At 35.1% G+C, this 26,369-nt stretch overlaps 1 protein-coding gene across 2 annotated transcripts in view; it reads right to left on the bottom strand.

Moving 5' to 3' along the window:
- ROCK2 (Rho associated coiled-coil containing protein kinase 2) overlaps window positions 1-26,369 on the bottom strand; it is a 104,746-nt gene that overhangs the window by 17,217 nt on the left and 61,160 nt on the right. Inside the window, exons 6-29 of one of the 2 annotated variants that reach the window (XM_030945707.1) lie at window positions 21,042-21,186; window positions 18,531-18,669; window positions 16,797-16,888; window positions 15,836-15,995; window positions 15,184-15,247; window positions 15,015-15,026; window positions 13,735-13,800; window positions 13,357-13,436; window positions 12,917-12,965; window positions 12,053-12,188; window positions 11,833-11,924; window positions 11,337-11,583; window positions 10,910-11,016; window positions 10,091-10,250; window positions 9,254-9,414; window positions 8,674-8,858; window positions 7,460-7,529; window positions 6,027-6,130; window positions 5,724-5,910; window positions 5,289-5,382; window positions 5,079-5,173; window positions 4,237-4,416; window positions 3,851-4,019; window positions 817-887 (exon numbers count right to left, since the gene is read on the bottom strand). In XM_030945707.1, coding sequence (XP_030801567.1) covers window positions 817-887; window positions 3,851-4,019; window positions 4,237-4,416; window positions 5,079-5,173; window positions 5,289-5,382; window positions 5,724-5,910; window positions 6,027-6,130; window positions 7,460-7,529; window positions 8,674-8,858; window positions 9,254-9,414; window positions 10,091-10,250; window positions 10,910-11,016; window positions 11,337-11,583; window positions 11,833-11,924; window positions 12,053-12,188; window positions 12,917-12,965; window positions 13,357-13,436; window positions 13,735-13,800; window positions 15,015-15,026; window positions 15,184-15,247; window positions 15,836-15,995; window positions 16,797-16,888; window positions 18,531-18,669; window positions 21,042-21,186 — 2,865 coding nt within the window. The remainder of the gene's footprint in view (window positions 1-816; window positions 888-3,850; window positions 4,020-4,236; window positions 4,417-5,078; window positions 5,174-5,288; window positions 5,383-5,723; window positions 5,911-6,026; window positions 6,131-7,459; window positions 7,530-8,673; window positions 8,859-9,253; window positions 9,415-10,090; window positions 10,251-10,909; window positions 11,017-11,336; window positions 11,584-11,832; window positions 11,925-12,052; window positions 12,189-12,916; window positions 12,966-13,356; window positions 13,437-13,734; window positions 13,801-15,014; window positions 15,027-15,183; window positions 15,248-15,835; window positions 15,996-16,796; window positions 16,889-18,530; window positions 18,670-21,041; window positions 21,187-26,369) is intronic. The other variant, XM_030945706.1, reaches the window with a different exon arrangement.

Here is a 26,369-nt window from a genome sequence, read left to right as displayed (position 1 = left end):
ATACTAAGTCAGTGCCAAGGAATTCATTGCATAACAAACAAAATCCTGATTACCTGAAAAATCAAGTTATATTATCAGATTAACTGATTTTTAAACATATTTAAATACCTATGAAGAAACAAAAATGAAACTCAGGAAGAAAGTAGCATATAAGCTTTTCCTTTCTATTTTATTATTTAATTCTCAATTGGACTGGTAGAGAGAGTAACTGTCACTGTATTTTGTGTATGCAGGTCACAGCTAATAGGGATCATATTTGAAAAGATCACTATTATACTTACCAGAAAAGCTGACAATGTTCACTAAAAAGCTAATTACCTAAAAGATGCCCTACTTCCAGAATTTTGTCTAGAATTAACTGTATGGCAGCAGTAAGGAAATTTGTATGAAAATGCGTACGTTACATTTTGGACAAAGACTCATCAAAGAGGTTACTGAGAAGCAGTAAGCAAATGAAGGCTGCACAAGGGGGAGGAGTAGGTTTTAGTCTTATCTCCAAAGAAATTGTCAAGAGCACCTGTTTCCAGACTCTGCCTAATTCCAGCTGTGTAATACTGATGGGAATGCTTATGGCATGTATAAACATCTGAAGATCATGAATGACTGCTCTCACCTCTGGCTACACAAAGAGGTGTCTTAAATTATTGCAATTGTCCTAAGCTGTTCCTCTCAGATGTAGCTATACCAATTAACGCATTTTATACATTTAAGTAAGGAGAGAACACATAAAAAAGAAAAACTGAAGTGTTGAAAACCTACAGTAAGTTTAAAGTTGAACCTATGCATGAAACAAAATAATAAATCCGGTTTTCTTACCTTTTTAACCCATCCAAATTTTTTAGTGTTATTTCTAACAGGCATTGATAGCCAGCCTTCCAATCTTGATTCTGAAAACGAGATATGTATTAAAGAACAGACAAAAAAAATTCGAGACTACTGTGCATTTTAGAAGTTATTGAACATCAATAATAAAGCAAGAGAGCAAACATGAGAAGATGAACTATTTAACAGTATGAGATCTTGCAAAGTTTATCATGGTAAATGTTCAGGAATACATTAAATAAGGAACCACTGAATACAGCCAATAACCAGCAATGCAATCACAAAGAAGTAGTAGGAGGAAGGGAAAGAACAAACTTGCAATTATAGCACACACATTCCCTTTAGTAATTTTTTCACGTCTTAAAAGCCTTATGTCTATTGACCATTACCTTTTACAACAGCACCTAAAGATATTAGTACAGACCACACAACATCCAATCCAAGACCAAAAAAAGGCAAATTACCACCACAAATAACCTATATACCCCATATGCTGGGGAAAATGTCAGTTTAGTATTCTAATTCATACTGTTTGGTCTGTAAATTTTTCTTTTCTCTAATTCTGCCTGTATTTCCTAGGCTTTCTAATCCAAAATAAGTAATTTTTGCCTAACTCTTAGGCCTTGCCTGAATTCAGCTGCCCTTTCACACACTTGCAATATTTTATATTACACTGACACGTTTGTCAGATTTGATTTATCAAGAGTATTGAGAGCTCAGCTGTTGTTTGACACACACATTTCAGCAGTCACCAAAAGCTCAACAGGATCACACTTTCCCAGTGCTTGGTAATACATAGAATCACGTGCCCTTCCACCCTATTTTTGTAGCTGCACGTAACACAAGTGTTTCTTCTCCCTATGTTTTATTAAGGGGAACTACTTAATTGCAGTAATATTTTTCTAATGAGTTTCCTACCCTAGCAGATAACCTCTACTACTGCTGAGGAACCTCCAAGTAAAAAATAGTGAAGTGTTAAGCATCAACAAAGACAAAACCATGGAACTAGCAGAAACATACTCCAAAATTACAAAAACTATTTTTCTTCTTATCAGAGGGCATTTGCAGGTTCCTGCCCATGTTTAACACAGTGTAACAAATAATTACTAGATATTCATAGAATTCTTTTTGTTTTAGAGAGACTTAAACAAGATACACAGATACACACTGTCTTCAATGTTTATTGCCCTACAAGCAATGCTGTTGGGGACCTATTTTAATACATATATCCAGTACATGAAACAGTTCTGTAACATTTGTTTTGCCTCATACCTGCCAACTTATATTGTTCCTTTTAACTACACCTCATAGAAAGTGTAGTAAGCATAAGGTTGATACAAAAAAATAGTCAACTCTATATCCAGGAAGCAGAAGTAGAGCAAAAAAACATCCATATTTCTCCTATTTCCTAAAATATGATTTTCCTATTTTTCTCTGTAACTTGTAATACAGATTAAGTTAGACAAAATGGAGAGCTTCTCATTATAGTTCTTCAATTCTGGTGTCCATTCAACACTAACAGATCAGAAAAAGGGCAGAATATTCCAAACTTTTCAAAATACATGCTTATAAACACTAGGACACTATCCTACCTCAAATATTTTGTAATTAGGTCAGCAAAAAATCTCATCTTAGCTATGATTTTTACTTTAGAACAAAGCAAATCCATGCATATACCACAACAGCAGCTAACAAGGAAAAAAATACATATGTATGTAGGTTTTCTTTCATTAGAAGCTTCAAAGCAGAAACCAGAGAATGAGGAAAATAGAGGAAATAGAGGAAATTCTTTACTCTAGTTTGATGAAGTAATGTCAAAATACCAAAAGAGGTTCTACCTTCAGTGGAAAGGCATTCACACTTTAAAGGAACCTCATGTGAAATCCAGAAATTTGAATGCATTAAAAAACCCACCTCTAACATTAACACTAAACAGAAGCTTTGTTAAAAGGGTGTATGTATAGTCACATAAAATGAATATAGAATTAATAAAACAGGGCCTTATTACTCACAATATACTTTTAAGGCAAAACAATGTAATATTCAGGACAATGAATTTCTACAAGAAAATCATATATGTTTAGATGTGAGCCATTAGTTATTTCCACACTTCACTTAAACACAAAGATTTGACCTTTTGGTGTTCAGTACCTTAGGGTCATACAGAGAGCTGCAGATACTGTGTAGAGGCTATCTTGAAAACAAGCCATAAGGCTAATTTATTCTATGACTCAATAAAAATGGTGGGTTTGTAACTGTCAGCAAGCATTTGCAAACATTTAGAGAAAACAGACCAGTTATTTGTTCATGCAAACTTTCTCATGTCTTTGATGGCAATGTTTACTGCTGCTGCAGTGTGTTATCTGCCAGATTTGGTTTATGAGTCTTTCATTATGTACTAATAGTGTTAGTTCTGAAACAAAAAACAACACAATAAGAACAAAATCAAACGGTTCTCAGGGGTGTCACCTGTGCTATCAACTTCTGTAGGGCTGTGGGAACAAGACAAAGGTTCTTCCTCTGAGTCAGAATCGGAATCAAGAAGCATGCGAGAACTGGAAGGCTTAGTGGCAATACTGACAGAGGTAGAAGAGTGCTGATAGGTAAAAGACATGGATTCCATAGTGTGGGATTGAGTGATATGGACTAAACAGAAAGCATAAAGGAGGAAAAGTAGAAAAGAAGTCAAAGTAGAATCTCTAAGAGAGTATTAGTTTTACATTTTATCACATACACACAATAATTGCAAAGTAACCACCAAAATAAAGTGAAAAAAAATTTAGTTCTAATGGAGCACAACAGAATTTAAAAAAAAATTCTTTAAATAAATATAAGGTGAAGTATTACAACAGACAGATTTAGTTAGCAGGTGAGCAAGTGATCACTATCAAAGGATTGGTAAGATGGTAGAAATAGATGAAGATGAGAATCACAGAATCATCAGACCATCAATTTAATACTCCAGTATCTATGGAAAAACACTGGTATGAACCTAGTTAATGCCAAAATATTAACAAAATTAACATACCAGGGAATCCATCATCTGCCTCAGCCTCTCCAGGTCCACTGCCTATGCTACTGTTGTCCAGCCCAATGTGCAGTGACTGCAGTTGGGAGCGAAGCTGTTCAATGTCACTGTCTTTGCTGTCCAGAGTCATCTGCAGTTCAATCCGTATCTGACTCTCTTCTGCTATTTGCTGCAGAGATAAATTGCAAGATTTCCTATTATCACAATATTTGGTTACTCAGAGAAAATTATGCAGAATTTGTAGCCAACCTCAATCTACATTCTGTGTATTTCTTCTGGCTGGGGAAATTCAAAAATAGAGACTGGATATGCTACCTTAAAGTCTGTATCAATAGTAAGACTTTACAGAAAATACTCCAATGTTTATATTTACAAAAGGATCTTACTGCCTGCATTTCATTTATTTCCTTCTGATATTTGATCATCATCTGGGTTAACTTTTCTCGTTCAGACTTCAGTTCCATATGCAGCTTCCTATTTTCCTTTTCCTTCCGCCGTACATCAGTGTCAGCTCCACGTTTGACTGGACCCTTCCGATTCATGATTTCAGCCAATTTATTCACAGCCTTCCCATGGGAAAGAAAAAAGTGACAAAAACCACACTAATAAATACATAGAGTTAAGTTGTGAAGAAATAAAGTATTCTCTCCATCTATAACCAAGCACTTCTAACTATAAATTAAGACCTCTGCAATCCAGTATTACAAGCTTGCTTTAATTCAGTGTATTACACAAAATATAAAAGAAGGTAATGATGCCCTTTTTACTTGAAGCAAGCATTAGCTGTGTGAACACTTTCACTCATTTAAATAATCCCTTCCATTTTCACTACATAGACTCAAAATATGTCTTTGTATTAAAATGCCACTTGTTCTAAAAAACAATCTATATTAAAATCAGAAATGTCCTTTTTTATAGAACTTGTAGAGATATGTAAATCAAGATTGAAACCAATAACATATCAAATAATTTGAAGGAAATGAAGGCTTCTGCTGGTGGAATACATCTGGATTATAAATTCCTCTATTATGAATCATAAGGATTCAGTTTCACTACACTGAAAGTCTACTTACAAGAAGAGGAAAAAAACCCAATATATTTTCTTTCAGAGCAAAAAAAAAATATAAAGCAATACTGGTATATATCAATAGTTTATAATGGAAAGTATTCTATTAAAAATTTGATTAATGAACATTGTGCCTACATGCATTTGAATATATTTGCTTACCTGGGTTTTTAATGTTCTTTCATTCAACAACTGTTTCTCAAATTGTGCTTTAATATTTCCTACATTTGCTTCTTCTTCTTTTAGCTTTGTAATTTCTGTAGCAAGGTAATTAAAAGAAAATCTATGAAAATTCATGACAAATGCATATAGTACTATTAAAGAAAAAACTTAGTTTCAATTTAAATCCCGTTTGGTTCAGAGATTACGTACGTTCTTGTGCTTCCTTCAGTTTATTGTTTAATTCTTCTTTCTCATTAGCAAGGTTAGCCACATCACTAGTTAGTGTCCTATTTGCTTCCTCCAACTAAAAAAAAAAAAAAAAGGACATGTGAACATGCAACAATCTCATCTGGCAAACAAAGCAGCATTACAAGACAGAAGGAAATGCTGCAGAGTGAGACCAGGATAAGGATAAGAGGACTTGCTCTAAGAGGGGTAGGGGCACAGAAGAAAGAATGGTCAGAGAAATGCATGGAAGAAACACAGTAAGAGACTATTGAATTTCAATCATAAGAAATAAATATTTTCAAAATATTAGATGTTGTACTTGTAGATCTCTAAATCTGCTAAAGAGCAATGGATAACTCAAACTGCAAATAAAGCTCACGTACAATGTCTACCAAAATTACAGATCATATAACTCACTGAGGCTATGGTGGCATCTTTCTCAGTAAGTTCCTGTTTATGCCTCGCCATCATCTCTTTAATCTCCAGCTCTTTCATAATCTTCTCTTTTTCCAAATCAGAGTACTGTTCTTCAGCAATGGAACGGGCAAGTTGTTCTGAATCTGCTTTTGTCAAAGTAATCTCTAGCTGAGCAGCCAAGGAATCTCTGCAAATTATTGATATATACTTTTAACTTTAAAATGGGTAGGTTAGGAAGGAAAGAAAACAACAAAAAGCCATCCTGATCCTTTACATATTAGCAGTCCAACTAGCAAAACCCACCTCTCATCCTGTAACTCTTGTATCTTCTGCTGCATTTCTTTACAAATTTTGGTCTTTTCCTCACATTCTTCTTTAAGTTCTCGAACTTGTGTCTTATAAAGAGTCTAGAATTTAAAGTTGGAAAGAAAATGATGTGAATTCTATACTCTTGAAGGTTCACAAAATTTATACAAGTTGACATGGTATGCAGTTCCTTAATCACACTAATTAGAGTATAATTGTGCAATGCCTTCTTGAAACTTATCTAAATATCATCATCATTCACAAAAGTGCTTTGGTTATTTTACTTTGTTGCTTTTCCTTTTTTAATTTATGTATTTGTGAATGGGTAGATGTATGATTTGCATTTTCTCTGTTTGTATACATACTTCTAAAGACACTCTAAATGTGAAAATCACTATTTTGTACAAAATCAGAAGTATCAGAAGCAGAGAAAATAATTAATTTATTTTTCTCTACTATTTTAAATCTTTATCTCATGTAATTAGGCATGTGGAGTTTAAATTCTAATCATACAAATCCATAAAACCAATATGACAGTTAAAGAACAAAAAGAAATACAGGAATAAGGGAAAACCAATTAGAAAATAATTTGAAATTCAAAATTTCACAGAATCAATATAAATTTAGAACTCTGAAGAAAATGAAAGAAACATTATATTGCTCTGTCGATTCAAATGACTGACTACAGGTCAAGTAACAGACAACTCTAAGTGTACTTACTGCAGGGATTTTGAGACAGATTGTCTCTCTGGCCCATCTATCTACCGCAGTCAACTGACCTCAATTCTCCCTTTCTTTCCTTTAACATGTGTAACATTTTAATCTATAGAACTTTAGGTAGGCCTCCTCCTCACTGACCTAAATCCACAAGGAAATCTTAATTTTCCATTAATATTGAAACAAGCCTTCTGGCATCTCATGCAGTGACTGGCTGTGCACTGTTAATAAAAATTGATCTCCACATGCCAGTGATGATGTTTTAAGTATGCTACCTATTTATTCTAGTGTACCTTGCCACAATAAATAAAAAACTCCCAACAGATCACTACCAAGTTTGGTCGTAATGCAAAATTTCCTTCTGAACTGTAGATGCACATGTATTGTCACATCACATGAGAATACAACTCTTCTCTACCATACAGCATGGAAAAGGCTTGAAACATGCACAAGATTATTCACATTGTGGAAAAATGAGCTGCTTCACTCCTCCCTCTGAACTCCCCTACAAAGCTGCGACATTTCTCAACATGAGCTCTTTTGTGCTGCTCAGTGATCAAGATCAAGGCAGCAGACAACACTGGAGACAGGCACAAGAAAAACAAGTAGCTTTGGGTTAGAGATGTGAAATGTCTGATAGCTGAGGGGGAAGAAGAAAAGCTAACATACTCAGTAAACAAATTAAAATTAAAAAAAAGCAGCATAAAACATACTGAGAAATATTGCTCAGCTTCGAGCTGGTCTTGAAGCTCTTTCATTTGTCCATCTGCATCTTGACGCTCCCTAGAAAGAAAGAACATGCTTTAGAGATATGAAGATATTCCAAAGCAGTAAACAGAAAAGACAGCAATCACACTCTTGAGATCTCCAGCAATTTTTTGATCTAAATATCATCAGCCATTAAACCTGAAGCTTCCTCTGGGTACCAGCTCTCTTTTTCACTTGTACAGCTGAGAATACTGCACTAATAACAAGTCAGTTTAATACTGCTAACACACTAACTACAACCATGTCACAAAGATTAACTGGTAAGAGACACTGATGAAGTAAACAGCCACCAACATAATCTTATTTCCATGTAAAATGTCACTGATCTGACTGGTTGTTTTAGGTCTCTTGCTTGCTAGAGCACAGTGTGTGAACGTCTGTATTCCTTGACACACATATTTTCTTGAATTCATCTGTTATTTAAACAACAGTCAGTTCCATAACAACAGAAATGTAGCAGAAAAGACTTCTGCCAGTGTTCCACATTATGGCCACCTTCTACATGACTAACTGCATCTTGCTGACAGAAAGGCAAAGCACAGGGAGACAAAACATGCAAAGTCATAAAGAAGCTAGGATTGAGATTCATCTGATACATGTGGTAATCTGGTCTTTTCATTCACAAGAAAGTTCTTCACGTAAAAAAAAATCTTTCTTTCCTTACTTCCTATCAGGTGCAAATACTACTTGTAAAACCTTGAAGAACTCCTGTCTGAAGGTCCAACAGATGTGCTATCTGTAGTACTAGATATTTCCAATGGTTATGCTTCATAGCTCTGTAGCAGTATTCATTTCCAACTCTGATAAGCTCTCCTAGACTAATAACTCCAGTCACTTTCCTCTTCACCAAAGTCCTACATCATTAAAAAAAAGTACCTAGACCTTCAGTTAACTGTTTCTCTGAAGTATTCAGACTCATATTTAAGCTGTGTTTTCTAAGATTTTCAGGATAACAAACATCTTTTAATACAAACCTATACATCGCTGAATCACTAGGGCAAGTCACATTTAGAGTCACCGTAAAGAACAATTAGGTTTTGCACTGTAGCATACCATATTCTTTGCAGCAATTTTTTAAAATAAATTTTGCTCCCAGCTTTTGTTCCAAAAATATTTCAAATCAGTAACATGACTAAAACGTATAGAGCAACTTGCATACTTGCGGAGTTCATTGTTTTGTTTTTCCAGACTTAATTTGATTTCCTGAAGGTGGTTATTCTCCTGTTTTAACTGCTTCTCCGACATTCTCAAGGTGTTGACCTGCTGTGTTTGCATCTTGAGGTCATTTTGAGTGAGACAGCGCTTCTGTGTTTCTTGCTCTATTTTTAATGTCAAGTTTTTTACCTGAAAAAGAAGCAGAAACCTGTGAATTTTACAGATCTACACAGGAAAACAACATTTAAACAGTCTCTAATTGACTTCCTTTACATCTCTTGGTAAATCAAAGCTGCTTCCTGAATAAAAGCATTAGCACACATTAAATTACCTAGTTTTTCCATGTCAATCTCACAGCATTTACCACTATAGAGGACAAACTTTTTACATGAATAATGCTGAAATATATCAGAAAATGACACCCCATTCCATGAAGTAGACCTTTCAAAGTTTCAAAGGCAGAGAAGGAAAACTTTGCTGCCATTTTCATGCACAAATATTCCTAAATACAGCTATAACAGGAAAAATACTAGGACATTGAAACCAAGGTTTGGCTCAAGACTCCTCTTGCCAGTGCTCCTTACATCTTCACTCAGTATATCCTTTTGCCGAAGGAGCTCATTTATCTTCTGCTGCGACTGTTTGAGATCACAGTCCAACATGGAGCGCTGCTTCTCAGCTTCCAACAGCCGATTTTCTACTTTCTGCTTTAAAGCTCTCTCTTCCAAAAGTTTCTTTTCCATTTCTGCGAAGTAAAAGATGTAAGACATCAGTGAAGTGTAAACAGCAGCTTTTGGAGGCCAAAGGGAAGAGGATGTCTACCCTGTACTAACAATAAGCCACGTGTTTTTCCTTTTAAAACTGAAGAGAAAGACTACTTAGAAGTGATTAATTAAAATTTTCACAGTAAAAACACGCCCAGAGGATGCTTTTTCAAGCATTTCTGACAGAGCTATTTCCTACTTTTGAGCTTGTAGATAACTTCCAGTTTATCTGCAACACATCTGAGATGAACAAAATGGGTGGAATTTTAAAAATAAAACATTTAAATCTACTGTGCTCTGACTGTAATAATATAAAATCAAAGAGCTGAAGCTCTTTGGGAACCTGATATGCCAAGTGACTAAGCCATTACTACTGAATCATTCTTGCTTCTTTTGAAAGATCTGCATGCTCAAATTTTTTGTGAATGCTCTGCAATTGGAAGGACAGGATCTGTAGGTAGCTTTTTAACTAGCTGCAATAAACACAAACCATTTAATTCAAAAGTAAGAGCTATCTTCTGGATTTTTTTGGCAATCATCCCTCCCTTCAGGATATTTCAGTTGTCATGAGATGCACCAGAATATGCACAGTGAGAGATTATATTATGTACTTTTTACAATTCACACCTAAGTCCAACTGTGATGTCAAATACATACCTTTCATGGCTTCAGATTTTGCTTCCTCTATAGACTCATAGATCTTATTTTTGTCTGCTAATCGTGCTTTTGTGGCTTTATGTTCAGCTTCTTCTTGTTCAAGGTTCTGCTGCATAACTTTAAATTTATATGTCATATCTATTTCCATGTTGCTCTTTTCCTGTTAAAGAAAAAATAACATTGAAATAAAACATTAAATATACCAGGTTAGTGGCAGAATTTTGAACAACAGTAACATGCTGCTTGGAAGGATGCTTGGAGTGGAAGAGAAAAGCTCAGACCAAGGAACTGAGACTCACTTCCATAAATGTTTTTTGTGAACACCAAAGTGCTCTAAAAATGTACAACAACATCCCCAGTTGCAAACAATTACAGAATTACTGCCTTAACAACCAACATTTTGTAGTAAGAGCAGCTCAAAGATTAAGTTTATTGAAGAAATTTTTCAAGCCTTTTGTTTCAATAAAAAATTCATTAAAGAAATCCTATTATCAGAGGCTCTTTTATTTTTGGCAATAGTGAGAGTTTAAAAAAACTCCACACATTAAATGAAATGTAACTACTGTACTGTTAAGGTACACACCAGAGTACATAATTAAGTACTTAAGTACTCTAAAAGTAAAATGTGTCATGAGTGTATGGGAAATGATGTCTTTTTTCCCCACTTCTCAAATTGGAAAAAAAAAATTAAAAGAAAAAAAGCTGAGAACAAAGCTTATTTATTGTATAGGTTTAGTTGCAAAGTCTCAAATAATAAAAGTACAAATGCAAAAATTCTGTAAGAATGTAACACCAATGTTCATTTAGCAGTGCTGTTACCTTTTCTAAATCAGTGAGCTTTTCCTGCAATTGTCTTTTCTCCATTTCCAGTTTGGCTAATGCACTCTTTCCATTTTTCACTTCTTCCTCAAGGCTAGATATTCGACCTTAAAATTACCAAAGTATTAATGAGGCTGTGGTCAGTGTGTGAAAACAAGACTGTATTTTAACTATTTAGAGATAACATGTTTTAAAATATAACACCTTCTAATTCTGACTATTAAGAATGTCTCCTTTTGGGGTGATTCTAAAAGTTTTCAATAATGTTTTATAGATGTCACTTACACATTTTTTCCTAAATGCTACTCACAATTATGTAATGTTTTATAAAACAGCACACTCACCTAGTCACTGTCTGAAACTCAAATAACACCACCCACACCAGAAACATGAAGCAATCTGAACTTCAGAAGATTTGCAGAAATACCTTGTAAATCACTGATAATCTCTGATCCATGACTTCGATCTCTCCTTTCTGATTCTAGAGCTGACTGAAGATTGAGATACTCCTTCTCCAGTTTGAGTTTTGCATTCTCTAGCAGGCAGTTCTTATCTTGTAGTTCTCTATTATTAATTTCCAGCTGCTGGATTTGCTTTGTGCTTTCTGTCTGGTTCTTCCTTAACCTGGCTGCAGTATCAGACTCTGACCGCAGCAAAGAATTGGCTTCATCCAACTAAGATTGATAAAAACATACTTCAGAAACAATTAAAATATAAAGCCCACTATTTCTACTACAGAATACTAGGTTTTATGGATTAAAGAAGTAAGGAGTATATTTTAAGATTACTTTTGAACACCAAAACCTAACAAGAAAGAACAGCTTTTAAAACCCAATCCCACATTTCAAATTCCTCCACTGTTACCAAAATCTGTACTTCAAGCAGTAATTATTTTAAAATATATGTATGTAAAGCTGACATACCTGTCTTTGTAGTTGATTGATTTTTTCATTGGATATTTGAGAGTTCTGATTCCTCTTTTTTAAATCTTCAAGTTGGTCTTTCAAACTGTTAACTGCAACAAAAACAATTCAACATTGTTAGTCACTGTCATGAAAACACTTCAATCGTAACTATAATTTATTTATTTTAAGTATTAAAAACCCACATCAAAATGGAACCTTCAAGCATGGTTCAACATACCCTCATTTTCCAAATTGCGTTTCTTATCTGCTTCATGTTCTGCTTTCCTCTGGTATTCTGTGTTCTTATGCTGAAGAAGAGCCTTTTCTCTCTCTAACTGCCTGACTGCAGACTCTACATTCTTCCTTGAAGTTATCTGGATATATTTAAAAAAATACACCACTAATTACACACACAGGAGTGGTATTCTTTTACGATAAAAACCCAGCTCATGCACTCAGTTTAGTCTGTAATGGAGGAAGCCAGTCCATCTGCCTGCTGCAAATCCTACGTATCAGAACACGTGGTCAAATCCAGCCTGGGATGTCTATGGCCAGGAGCTTTGCAATTTAAATACTGTTTGATCATCTGAATTTGACAAACCTGGTAGACCTGCCTAAGCAGTCACTCTGGGAGCAGACAAACATACATGTAAAGGTAAGGTCTTGACATGCACCTGCATGAGCCATACATTAAGTTGTACACAGCCACATCTAAATTTGTAGAAGCAGTAAAGTGCAAAGCTGGGTAAGAAATAGGGTCCTTTTACTAACACCAAACAATCCAAAGCATGGTTTTCTTCCTCTGGAAACATTACTCTCACCCCTTCAGTTTTTAAAATCTGTATGGGATATTTGCTGTATGGCAACTTAAAAATATGGTAAAAATCTAGTTCTAGAAAGAAATTTGCAGTTACAGTACAGAAATCATAATGAAAACATTTTAGCAGTGACAACAATTTCATGCTTATGAACACCAAGAAATCAGCTGGTTTTATTTGCTATAAAATATACACCTAGTCAAAATCAATTTGCTGTTATTGAAGGAAAAAATCCAGACACAAATGATAAAGTTCTAATTCCAGTAAGAAATCTATGGCCTTACCTCTTCATCGAGCTCTTTTGCTATCTTCTCTAAACGAACACTTGTAGACCTGAACAAATTTGAAAAATAATTTTAAACCCTGCTGATAATACAGAAATTAGAATGTTTGGATATGTTTCACTAATTTTATGTAAGGTGCTTTTGTCTCATTATTTTTATGCAAGATATTCTATTTTAAGCAAAAACATGAAACCTCAAGGACTGGTGAAATCACTGAACAGTGAGATTCTTATATGGAGCTAAAGCAAAAAAAACCAAACCCCCAAAAAACCATCCCAGTAGTCACAGGAGTAGCAAGAATTAAGCCAGCAACTTAGACTGAGGTCTGCTTGCAGGGTTGGGAATCCCCAAAGTGTATTAAAATGCTTTTAAGCATTCAAAAACAAAAGGTCTAATGAAACATCTTTATAAACATACCAAACATGCTGAAACATTCTCACCTGTACTTCTGTTCTAGTTCATCTTTGGCTTGTAATTCATTAGTGAGCTGTTCTTCTAGCTTGCTTAGTTTTTTCTGAAACTGTGCAAAATGTCAAAAAAGCATGACCCATGTATAAAAATATTTTCACAGAAAAAAATGCAATTCAATTAAATAAAAAATAAGGGAAAGCGAGGAAAATTAATTCAATCTTCCAGTATATTATTTTAAAACCATCACTAAAAGGTTACATCATTAAAAGGTATTAATTCTGATAATTTTGAACATATGGATTTACAGCAACAAAATTTGCTGCATGCTGAATTGAATTGAACCATCACAGAATTATGTGCCACAGATTGTGAGTCATTAAATTTATATGGGCAAAAAACATTGTTACCCGCCCTTTGTTGTGCTCTGTAGCCAGAGACTTTCCACTGGAGCAGTTGTTTTTGGATAGCATTTTCTAAATGAAATGAAAAAATAAAAAAGGGGTATACATGACCAAATTTGACAATATTAGATAACATGGCTAAACATGTTCAATGACCTCACATAAAGAAGAATTTTATACCTTGGAAACTAATGAACACTTTGGAAATGCTTTGGTTAGCTTACTAAAATATTTTTGAGAAATAATTCATAGTCCAGTACCCAAATATTAATGAAATAAATTATAAATAATACATTTTGGATTAATCTCATGACTTCAGGCTTTCAAACGCATTTATTTTCCTCCCTTCCTCCTCTTCCTCTACCCCCCAAACATAAAATGTAAAAATGTGGTTTTCCAAAACACTTTATAATTGTCACAATTAGAAGTTTTCCACAACAGGAACATTGAAAAGGACATCAAAACTGGAGATTTGTTGCTTGAGAAAATACAAATAACATATGTTGTCAGAAGTGAAATGCAAAGTTTTACCATCTGCATTTACTAACACAACATAAAGCAAACACCATGAATGTGACCATATGTATTTTAAACAGCAGTGCCATTTCTATTTAAAAGGTGAAGTCTAAAACTATTCATCTATTCATCAATGACAGGAAGGAAGTGGAGTCTCATAAACTTGTGCATTTAAATTTATCTGATCAATACATCATGCATTTCCTTTATGCATTTTTTAAACTTTGAAAAGGAATTGTAAGTTTTAAGAAATGTTAACAACATACTATCTACACTCGAATAAGACAAATGTTTAAGTAACATAATGAAGTAAGTATATGAAAATACCATTGCTTTTCCTGTCATGCAAATTTAAATTCATTTGTCAATCTTCAAAAGCTGGATAAACAAGCTCCATAAGCTCCATCTGGAGTATGATTTAAACATTCCTTTATCCCTGCAGGTGACAATTTACTTTTTCAAACTCTGAATAAATCCATCATGAATCATTAATGCAAGTGTGGGACCTTCAGAAGAGTAATGTTGTGTGTAGGAAACAGAGCCTCACACATTGGCTGTCCAAACAAATTCTGGATGCAAAAAGAATTTGAGAAAAATCTGTATTCATTTATCTTTATACTACAGTACCTTAACACTTGATTACAACTGTTTCAAAATACAACTGGTTTACTGCTAACAATTTGGTGAATAAACATTAAAGATACTTCACATCCACATAAAATTATGAAGGAATTTTTTTATTCCTTTCATAATTCAGATACTGTACTTACCTCTTTGCTCTCCTGTAAATAGAAAATATCATTTTTATTGAGGATCATTAAAAGACAAAGAGCTCTCCACTAAACTGTTTCAACACTTATTTTAGACTTTGACTTTTCTTAACAGACTTAACAAAATTAGTTAATCATCCTATTAATACTAAGGAAAAAAGGTACTAACCTCATTTTTACTAGATTGCACAGATTCGTTTTCTCTGCAAGACTGAGAGGAGTCACTTAGCAACCTGTCAAAAACAAAAACAAATCCCTCCAGCTCTTACTCAAGTTTTCAACAACTCTGGCAACCTTGCCATTTTAATCAATTCCCTCAAATCTCAATTTGTCCTACGCTGCTCTCAGAATGAAGCTTGTTTCATTTTGATGTTAGTGCATCTTTCTGATTTGAATTTTCCTTAACAGAATGTTTTCAAAACTACAGCAGCTTGAAATTTTTCAATTAATACAATTATTTCTTGATTATTCAAGATGAATTCTAGAAAGTTATTATGCTGTGTAAGCTTTCTTCTAAAATAACTAATAAAAAGCAATTTTAGAAAAAAAATTACCAATCTATCTGAATTTTAACCCTAATTAATTTTTTAAGATATTGCATAATTTTGTGCATATAAAAATACACTGTTTAATCAGAGTTATTGAAATAATTGAAAGAGTAACAAATTATTTTACTCAAACTTTGCATTTTTATCTTCACAACTGGACATAAATTAATATAATGCAAGGAATAAATTATGAATTTAGAGTGAAAAAAAGAAAGAATATAAGAAGAAATGTGCAGGTATGTTTTTAAAAATGCATATTAAAGTATCACATACAAATTGTCTCTGTAATAGGTAAATCCTATGAAAGGCAGCTGGTTTCCCACGAAGGCTTTGGGGATTGGAAAGGTCTCCACGTCTCCCTTGTCATCCTCAATGTCATCAAAATTACTGCTATCTATATCACTGCTAAGCTCAGGAACAACAGGAGCAGCAGCTATAAAAAGGGGAAAAAAGATGCATTTCACTCCAAGACTCAGTCACTTGCTATATACAGCTATCTCTCTAGTGTTAAAAGACTGTATTATAAGTTGTCCTTAAATAACTTGGAGTTAAATATGTATTAACCAGACAGCAGATCTGGAAATATTACTATGAACAATTTTTTCTAGAGCAATCTATTTTTGCATTCGTAGCCTAATGCATAGACCATCTAGTATGCAAGACATATTTGCTCAGATAATCACACTTGAGAATATAACTCCAAATACAATAATAATTTTTAAACTTCTTAGTAAATATATAACTTTAGAAGTTATGACAAGCTTATGAGAACAGACATACTTTGCTTTTTAATCTAAAGCTATCAGGTTCTTAATACCTTACATGAAAAGCAGTAAAATTGACAAGACCACTGTCAAACTACTGTCTTAACTACCAGAAGATTAAAAGAAAAATTAAAGAAAACAAAAAAAAACACCTCAAAAGAACAAAAAACCTGAGAAACAGAACCCAACATGCATTCCTTTTAGTTAAAATTCTGAACCCTCCAATTCCATTGTTTAAAATTGAAACTTCTACATTAAAAACATGATAAAGGTGAGATAATTCCAGTAGGAAAAATGCATATTTATTAACCCTTCCTCATATAAGGTTTCATAATACAAGTGATAAATATGAATGTTTGAGCAAGATTCTTGATAGATAGAAATTACTTTGTTTATACAACCAAAGGTTTTTTTCATTTCTACTATTGTAAATACTGAATAAAATAGAACTTTTAATCTGATTTACTTACTCTCTCGAATGTTGTCCCAGTTCCACTGATCACTTCTGAAGAAAGGGTGATGCTTTATTTCTTCAACCCCATTTCTCCCAAGTCGCACATCTCTAAACAGCAATTAATCCAGAGTCACATTAGGAAAAATAGCCGCTTTTGTTGCCTTTTTTTTTAATTCTCACTTGTTCATAAGCAGCAATGAAACTTTCAATAAAGATTGTCTGTGTTAGCCACACTAATGGTCAAACAAAAACAAAACTTAAAAACCACCAACCACTAATCTGTAGTTTCTTATATAAAATTTACTGATTCTTAGCATGCACTCTGCCTGTGACTGCTAAAATGTCTAGAATCTGGAGTCTGCCACGTGGGGAGTAAAGCAAGAAAGTGAGCACTGAGGCAAAAACTAAGAAAAAACTAAAAACACAAACAAAATCTCAACACCCTTGGGGGAAATAAAACTGCAGAACATTCGTGTCTGCCAAACCACATGACAGACCGTAAGACGCAAGTGAAGGAAGGTCTGACTTGCTGCACAGAACAGTTATTCAAAGCTGGACTCAAATAAATATTCTAAGAATTCCATCCTCTGCCCCACAACTAACCCTGACACGTCTCTTGCTGATATTTGCCGCGAAGTAAATCTGAAGTGCAACAAGAAACTTTTAGTTTGAACAGAGGAGTCTCTCTCGAAACTACGTACAAGAACAGGACATAAAAACAATGCATGGAAAAGAAGCCATAAATCACAGGGTCAATGTTTAGTCCTCCTTTAAGTGCTTCAGCAGCGATCACGCAGCATCTGTTTCAAATAAATTGCTCGAGCCCTGTGTTAAATATAAACAGGAAGAGGGACACACGTAGTAGAAGTCCACCTTACTACATTTACACTATTAAATTCTAATCATGTTTTCTCTCTACCTTTCAGTTACTGAAGGTGAAAAATGCTGTTAAATACAGCACATCCTTCCTGACCAACCACAGGCTTGCTCAGTAGAGCAAACAATCTCTCTTTGAATGTAAAACCCATTATAAGGCACTTTATTTTCCTAATTCCTCCTTCTATAGTGGCCGGATGCCCTGCTCCAGCCAAGTTCAGGTGATCACAGGAAAGCATAAGAAGGCATCATCAATCTAGAGTTAACTGTGGACCTACATTGTTGTTCTTTTAAATCAGTGAAATTGAAAATTATCTCTGCTTTCTGAAAGCAAACAAAATGTAAGTGTTCAGGTCAAGAACAAGCTTACCCAGCTTAATTTCAACAAGTGGCTTAGTTCCATCAAGGGAAACTTCTAGGATTTTTTTTGTAGCCAAAACAATACCCTTGTGGGTTTGTTAGCTATATTTACCAATTAATGCAACAAAGCAAATGAATAAAAAATTCAGTAAATACATGCTTACTTTCAGAAAAGTATTTCCTTCTACTTTTTTTAAGTAACACGCACATAGACATTGAGCAAAACAATTTTGTCCCTGCCTTGGAGGTTACAAATTACTTTCAGCCTTATGAGTTTGTTACTGCAGTTGGAAGGATTTGTCCAGTACCAACTGTGTTGTTAACAAGAGCTGTCAGAATTGCTCATAAAAGTAAAATACAATACCTGGAAAAAACACCTCAAAAGAAAAACTAGAGAACAGGAGGTTTGGCAGAAGATATGTGAACAGAGATCAGGAGAAGTATGAGAATGAATTAATTTTTACAATGTACCATCCAAAATAAAAAACAGTGCCAGAACAGTATGTGCACTTACCTATCAGTTAAAAAGGCACAGATAAGGTTCTTTGCATGCTTAGAGATTTCCACATCATCAGGGAAATGCAATGAGTTCTTGTGATCCATAATTTTACTATATGTTCCTACTAGTGAGTCTGCATAAAAAGGAGTATCACCTGAAAATAAAAGAGTAAACTGGCTGTGATTTTACATCATGTTTAAGTTATGTGAGTTGAATAAGACAGAAGAGATAATGAAAAGTCTACAAGCAGTTTACCTAGCAGAGTCTTCTATTAAGAAGAAGAAAAAAATTGGACATGCAGTGTACAAATAATGTATACTACTAAAAACATTCCTTCCCTAAAATGTCTGTGTTAGAAACTACACCATTTTCCATCCTGTCTATCCTTACCTAAATTTTGCCTGGTGAATTACATCTTTTGTTCTGCCTTAAAGCTCTCAATATATTTTCTAATTTACATAATGGCCGACACCCATATGAATCAATCTTTAAACATTCCAAGGGTAAAATGGACCAAAACTCATTTAAAACTTGCTCATGCACATTTGTTGGAAGGAATCCACCAAAGCTCTCTGAAGACCATTTCAGAGGCACACAGGTCTAGGCTCCCTAAGGCATGTCAGCTCTGAGCAGGAGCCTTCCCAGTGTGTTACCACACTATTAAACTTGTAATAATAAATCTTGCTGACTGACAAATTACATCAGCTTGAGTGCCCATATTAACATGGCAGGTGGCTTTTAAAATAATAGACTTTTCTCACCCAGAGATTTCCAGCCTAGGCTGTATTTAAAGATATTTGCAAAGGAACTGGACTTAAGAAAGGTAAAACAGGGGCAAGTGAAAAGAATAGGCTGTGATAGAGGCAACTGACAGTCAAATTAACTGGCAACATTCTTAACATAGAAATGGTTTGGGTCTGTAATCAAGAAGCTGCAACTTTCACAGGAATCCTTTCTCCCAACTAATCCATAGGTTTCATAGAGAAGGTGAACAAGCAGACTTGTGAGTTAGGCTCTTTCCTCAGTTCTGGTGTGCTGCATGCAGGCCGGAATAAGCCGGCATCTCAGGCTGCAGCATTCCAACAAGGAACTGAGCGTCTCAAAAGCCATAAACATGAAAAAATGTACAAACAAACCATTGCACAACAGCCACTCTGCTTTTGAAAGAACAATCTTAACTTTTGTCTTTTTCTGTCATTTTATAGAAAAATAAGAAAGTAGTACACACCAGCTTGAACTTAACTTCTAGACTCTTAGTAAATTTATTAGGTTGCCATACCAGTGCAATGCAGATGGGAATCACTGATATTTGCTGTTGCCTCCCTCTTTTCCAACCTTCCTCTTCTTGTCTTGGAAACACCTTTGATTTTGGCAACATCTCAAAACTATCTTAAGTCACTGAACTAAAGTTAGGATTCATCCTGTGACCAACATTTTATGGTTGAGTTAAGCACACAATAAAATTTTCATTTTCATAATAAAATTACCATTTTCATTAGTTCTGTGGCTTTATCAAAACCAGAATAACAAAACAGTTTCTGTGCTTTCTTTGAAGTGCAAAGTTTTTGAAGACTATAGCCAGAATCTGATACATAAGCACAGATAAAAATAGATCTTTCTACCAATATATGGTGAATATGGAGAAATTAAGTAATATTTTCCTCCTAGATACAAGGTGGGAAAAAAAGAGGCTCTGAAATGCTGAGAAAACATTCTGGACAGCTATGCCCAATATTTTAAGAACTGAATAATTTTATTTACTGCTAAAATTGTTCATGACAGACTATTAACTATAAACCACACATTCTTAAAGTCAACATGCTGTAATTCTGAAAGAGTTGGAAATGGTAATAGCATCATATGTTAAAGCGTATTTCCTGTCTCAGTATACCAGAAACATGAAATCTGCAATATTCCTAGAAAATGCTGATTTTTAATAATTGTATGCTCAATTCCATCCTTCCAAAATCAGCATTTTGCTACCAGACCATCATAGTGATCCTCACTATAATTTAAGATGCAGATGACTCATCTCCTGAACAGATTCTATTCTCTGTTCGTTGCCATAGCAGTCCAGTATATTTTATTGGAAAAACCTGACTCAAGCACAAAAGAAAGAAGTGAGCCATACTTCCACACTTTGACCTAACATAAGACACTGATGTGCTATGGAAAAGGAGGAGAAAAGAAAAGAACAGGCCTGCCCTTGCCATTCCTCTTGTCTCCTGTGTCCCTGCAAACTCAATACTGCCTGAGGTGGGCACAAATGTGGTGAGGTAGCTGACCCCAGTTCTAAGAATTAGTTTTAAGCTGAACCGAGTCAGGGAACTAATCACTGAACAAGCATGCAAATAGCTGTCACAGCACCAGAGTGACAAAGAGCAAAGAGAACAGCAATGAGCCATAGCATCAGCCAGAAGTCAGAAGCTGTCAGTGAGTACGAGCAGCCTCCATGCACCAAAATGCAGCTAAAGGCACAGGGAAGACTCAATGATAGTCCCACTAGCAGAAGAAATCATTACTTACCAACTAACATCTCAAAAAGGAAAACCCCTACAGACCACCAGTCACATTCCCGTCCATAGTAGCCATCACCCCCCTGCGACTTCAGGACTTCGGGTGAGATGTAGTCGGGAGTCCCCACGGCTGTGTCGCAGCGCACCATTCCTGTCTGGGCAACAGCAACAACACACACAGCTCAGCTCAAGGGCCTTCTGAGCACCTCTCTAACCAATTCCTCTGTTAGCAGCACAGAAAACCATCCAAAATATAGCCTAAAATACTTAATTTGAGGAGAGTGTTTTAAAGACTAATTATAATTCAAGAAGCAATATGGATTGAAATGACATTTCTTGGTAATGTGCTTACCCCTGCCTACTCCGTAGTGATTTCTCTTGACTTCATCTTCTCAAAATTCACCAATTTTATTCTTTTTACCCTTGGTTTTAATATGAAGGTACACAGACTTCTCATTTTCTCATTGAATTCAGGGACAAATTTTAGAATTATTTTGACAAGTTATGAATTCTAGGCCCTACAAAGCAGATACATAACAATTTTGTCTAACTCAGCCAATAAATCAAATTATAGGTAAATTTTTGTATGTTCTTTGTTTTTGTTTATATATAGTAAGAAGAATAAAAGGAGAAGCTATTTTTAAAGAAGAGCAAAGTTTTATTTTTTTATTAACATATTACCACAACTGTATCTATGAAATGATTCCTCATACTCTGCTTCACACTGAGAAACCAAAATATAGGGAATGAGTGATGCAGAAGCGTCAATCAGCTCTGCCATCATTCTGAATCAGTTATAAGTCTTGTTTCCTTTAATGAAATTCACTGAATTCGTTCCTGAGACCAGATGGATGAATGAAATTAAATCCTGGATGAAGTTAGAGAAGTACCAAAAATACACTCATCTTTTATCCTGTTTCCTAATCCGAAGTTTTATCTAAACCATTTTACAAAGGTTTTTTGTGCATTTTGCCATAAGCATGAATGGCAATATATATTAATTTTGAATATTAATACAAAATATTAGTAGCAACAACTAAGTTAAAAATACATATTAAAATAAGAGAATAATTTGATTTTGGAATTGTACTGATACACAAAATTTGACACCACATTACAATATTCTTCCTCATATACAATATGAACTGTGAAAAGCTTTTATTTCTGTACTAAAACAATATCCAGAAAGTCATGAACCAGTAGGCAAAAACTAAAGGGATGACTATATACTGTAAAGACCTATGTAATACTTCAAATGTCCTCCTGACAAATGCCTATTTTCTATGACTCCATGCTAAAACTGAAACCTAAAGAAATTTTAACTTCTCAGTTCCAGAATGAAGAGCAGGTAAACTTTTGCTTTCTATATTGGATGAGATAGCACATAGCTTATTCATACTGGGATAAGAAAATGAAGTTAGCTCTTTCCAGAAGACCTATTGCATTCATTGGACAAAGAAAAATTCAGGCAAACACATTTTAACACTGCAAAATAAACTAAAGCTCAAAGACTACAGGAATCTAAAGCTGAGAGGATTTGAAAATGGATCTAACACATGGCAAGGAACCACTATTTGAATATCCTGCTTGTCACAGCACTCTGTGCACTAACCTGCATGACTTCTCTGAAGCTTAAGCCTCTCTTTGCTTTGAGCACAGGAGGAATTGCTGTAGGGTTATGTGGTTCTACTCATCCAGTAGGACTGTGGCAACGTAATGAGGCTCCAACACTGGTGTGTGTCTATCTCTTTCTTATCAAAACACAAAATTACAACAGGGGAAGGTCTGAATTTGTGCTCAGTCAAGTCTGGTTGAAACCACCTGAATCCCTCCCTGGGTAAGGAGATTCTTTAAAAACAAAGTCACCAAAACAGTTCTGAGAGAGTTCTCTGAAGTCAGCAGCTTCAGTCACAGCTTTTCCACTGTGACAACAAAGCACTTAATAACATCCTATTTCTCATCCCTCTATAACTAATACACCAAAGCAAGAATACTTTTTAATATGTTACACATGTTGCTATTTTCTGAGCTCTTAAACAAACAAAGTCAAGACTGTGCCAAAACCTAGCCAGACCTACACAAGTCTGATGGCTGCTATGCAGCAAAAACGTAAGTATTTTCAAAAATGTTACAGATGCTAAAGAACTCCATGTAGTAACACTTTATGTTTTCAGGCAAGATGACAAAGAATTGAACAGTAGAACAAAAAAATACCTCTACAGTAAGAGAAGCCTTTGCATGTTAACACCAGGCTCAATGGGCCATAGCTCTCTGAAGCACATGAAGCTGGTTCTTATTCCCCATAAAACTCTCTACCTTCTGTCTCAGGAACTAACTTAGAAATGCATTTACAGATCACAGAACAGCCTGGCTTAGAAGGGACCTGAAAGATCAACTGACTCAACCAGTCATGGGAAAAGGAGCTGATAAAAGATTATCTTGCACCCTGTGTGACTACATTACAAAATGGGGATTCTATCAAGTTCCTCAGGACGTTGGCCCATTATCACCTGAATATGAAATTCTCAGATTTCTGTTCTGCTCATTTACACACTTCTTCTTTCAAAGAATTTGGCTGTTGTTCTGTATATATTTTTAAGTACTGGATACCTTTAATACCACAGTCAGACTGTGATCTCTGGCATCAAAGCTGAGTAAACAGGGACATGCTCTCTGTCCAATATAGAGCAGCTTGGCAGTCCCTGCATTCTGAAGAGACTTAAATGATGCTGTTTTCTTTGGGCAATGTGTTACTCATGTGTTTCAAACACTAAGCCTCTATGCCTGAGTAGCATACTTACTGTAACAGTTGTCATGCAAAGCTTCCTGTCAGGATTCTCAGGCCAGTGTTTTACCTGAAACTTTTCTCATCACCTCAAAATATCATGGTGGACCTTGGAACTCATCTCCTGCAGATATGTGAGAGATGTACAGTGCACAATCTTAAAAAATAGGCTGTCCAGGGGACACAGCAATGTTCTTGCAGCTCCTGACAACTTGGAGGTGAGGCTGTTGTTTTTCCCAGCATCATTCCACATTATTATATTGCTGAAGACAAAGTAATTCAGGTTTCATCTTCAGGAGGATCTCCATCAAACCTGAAGGACTTGCTGTCTTGAACCAAGGCTGACAATCAGGCTTTCACTCCCTCAGGAAGTTCCTTCCAGTAAACAAGAGCTGGAGGGTGTTTGTGTGGAAACATGAGGACCACACACATCAGGTGTTAACAGCAGACAATGCATGGAGGCAGGAAGGATCCAGCAGAGTCCTCTTCACTGGACAAGCTTCAGTGAGAAAGAAGTTGAGTTCCAAAAAGAGGAAAATGCTGCTTCTTTCAGCTGAACTGCCCAGGCTGAGGCAATAATCCCAAGTGGCAAACATCCCTTCTTTTGGTCACATCTTTTTCAACAGATAACCTCTCAATCTGTGCTCTGGTGAAAGCTTGGTTGGCACAGGACAGTGCTGTGCATGGCAACACTGGGAGCTCCTGGCCCTGCAATATCTACCAAAGCCAGCTGCTGTTTAGTTTCTTACACAACACTTGAGGATTAGACAGACTGGTGAACCCTGCCCTGGTCTACCTAATATACCTGAATACCAAAAGAGGGAACCATGATTCCTACTAAATTTTGAGTCTAACACCACTCTTTATTCAACAACAGAAATACCCACTTTGATGCAGATTTTAAATTAGACAACTATTTTTAAAAAACCAAGACAAACAATGAAAAACAATACCACAAACCCCCAGTTATCATCACTGAGTTACAAAAACAGAACAGTCCCTTTTATGCTGGGAAAGATCACTAAAACACTTAGCAACTCTTTTCACAAAATGATAAGGAGAAACTCTGCTGCAAATGTTCTGGCCTGGCCTGGCCTGGCTGACTTAAGCAAACACTGAACACAATTCCACAGCAAAGGTCAGAAAAATCCCTCAACAAATTGCAGCAAAATTATCCTGGGTTTTCAACAGCACAAGGAAGATGCTAATGCTCACAACTGCTAAAAAAGATCCAAATAAAAAAATAAATAAGTACTGGGTAAGCATATATTTTTTACAAATAAGTCTGCCAACACCAATATTATATTTACACAGCTGGGATGTGTTCATGTTTTGCAAGAAGTAGCATGAGATTTGGAGACAATCCAGAACCTCTCAACTTCTAAAAGCTTCTGTAGAAAGCTTCTCAAACTTCTAAAGCTTCCTGTACAAAAAATTTTTGCCATTCCACTGACTGTGAGAAACACAAAGAACTTAAAATGCAATCCTTTAAAAAATTCACTTCCCTAGGAGATCACTGGTCCATGGATGATGCCTGGTCTAAAGGGGAGCTCACTGTAACTTTATGAGAAACACAGATGCATTTGTCACATTTACAGTACCATCATAAAAGGTACAGTCCACCATTTCTGGGGGCCCTAAAATAGCACAGAGGATCATCTTTTTTTGGTAGATTTATATTGTGAGCTTTTTTGATGCTTTTTTGTTGTCATGTCCAAGGAACAACAGATTCTTTTAAGACATTACAATCTGAATTAAGAGACCAAGTACTACTTTATATTTTTTCAATTAAAGTAAATGCTGTCCTCTGAAATACAGGAAAGTACATCCAAAAAATGGAGGTACATATTATCTCTGCCTTTAGACTAACAACTACAACATCATCAAAACTGAATAGACTGAACTTCAATAAACAGCTGCAGTTAGATAGTGATGAAAACAATATATTGTCATGTGAAAAAAAACCCACCCTGAACAGACACAGTACTTCTGGATACTGCTGAAGAGACATTAACTTAATGATGCAAATGCAAATTAAGTAGATAGCAGAAATTATATCAAGCACTGCCTAAACAATACAGAAAAAAACCCCAAAACATAAAAGCAAGTAAACTTAAAAGGATTACCCTTGCCAACACTACTACAGAAAACTTTCAAAGATCAGATAAATCGCAAGACACATTCATATACAGGTTTTTTTTATATGTTATAATCTTACAGTTTTTCATAGGAAGAATAGTTATATTTTTTCATAGTAAGAGTATATTCTGTAAATTACAGCACAACACTGTCTGTCAGGCAAGATTCTAAGAGTGTAAACTACAAAAGGTCATTTTACTTTCAAGTTTTTTAATAATATAAAGTACCCTGTTAAAAATATTCTTATACAAACTCATTAGAAAACTGTATTTGGCTGTACATGGCTAAATCTGGACAATTAAATAATTTTAATTGACATTTTGGCATCCTGACAAATAACTAACAGATTTTGATCAATATGTCACGTATCAACTGCTGCTGTACCGTGACCTCATTTGAATGACCACTAGAGGA

Source organism: Camarhynchus parvulus, chromosome 3 (assembly GCF_901933205.1).
Source record: "Camarhynchus parvulus chromosome 3, STF_HiC, whole genome shotgun sequence".
Classification (NCBI taxonomy): domain Eukaryota; kingdom Metazoa; phylum Chordata; class Aves; order Passeriformes; family Thraupidae; genus Camarhynchus; species Camarhynchus parvulus.
This window is presented reverse-complemented; position numbering and strand designations above follow the sequence as displayed.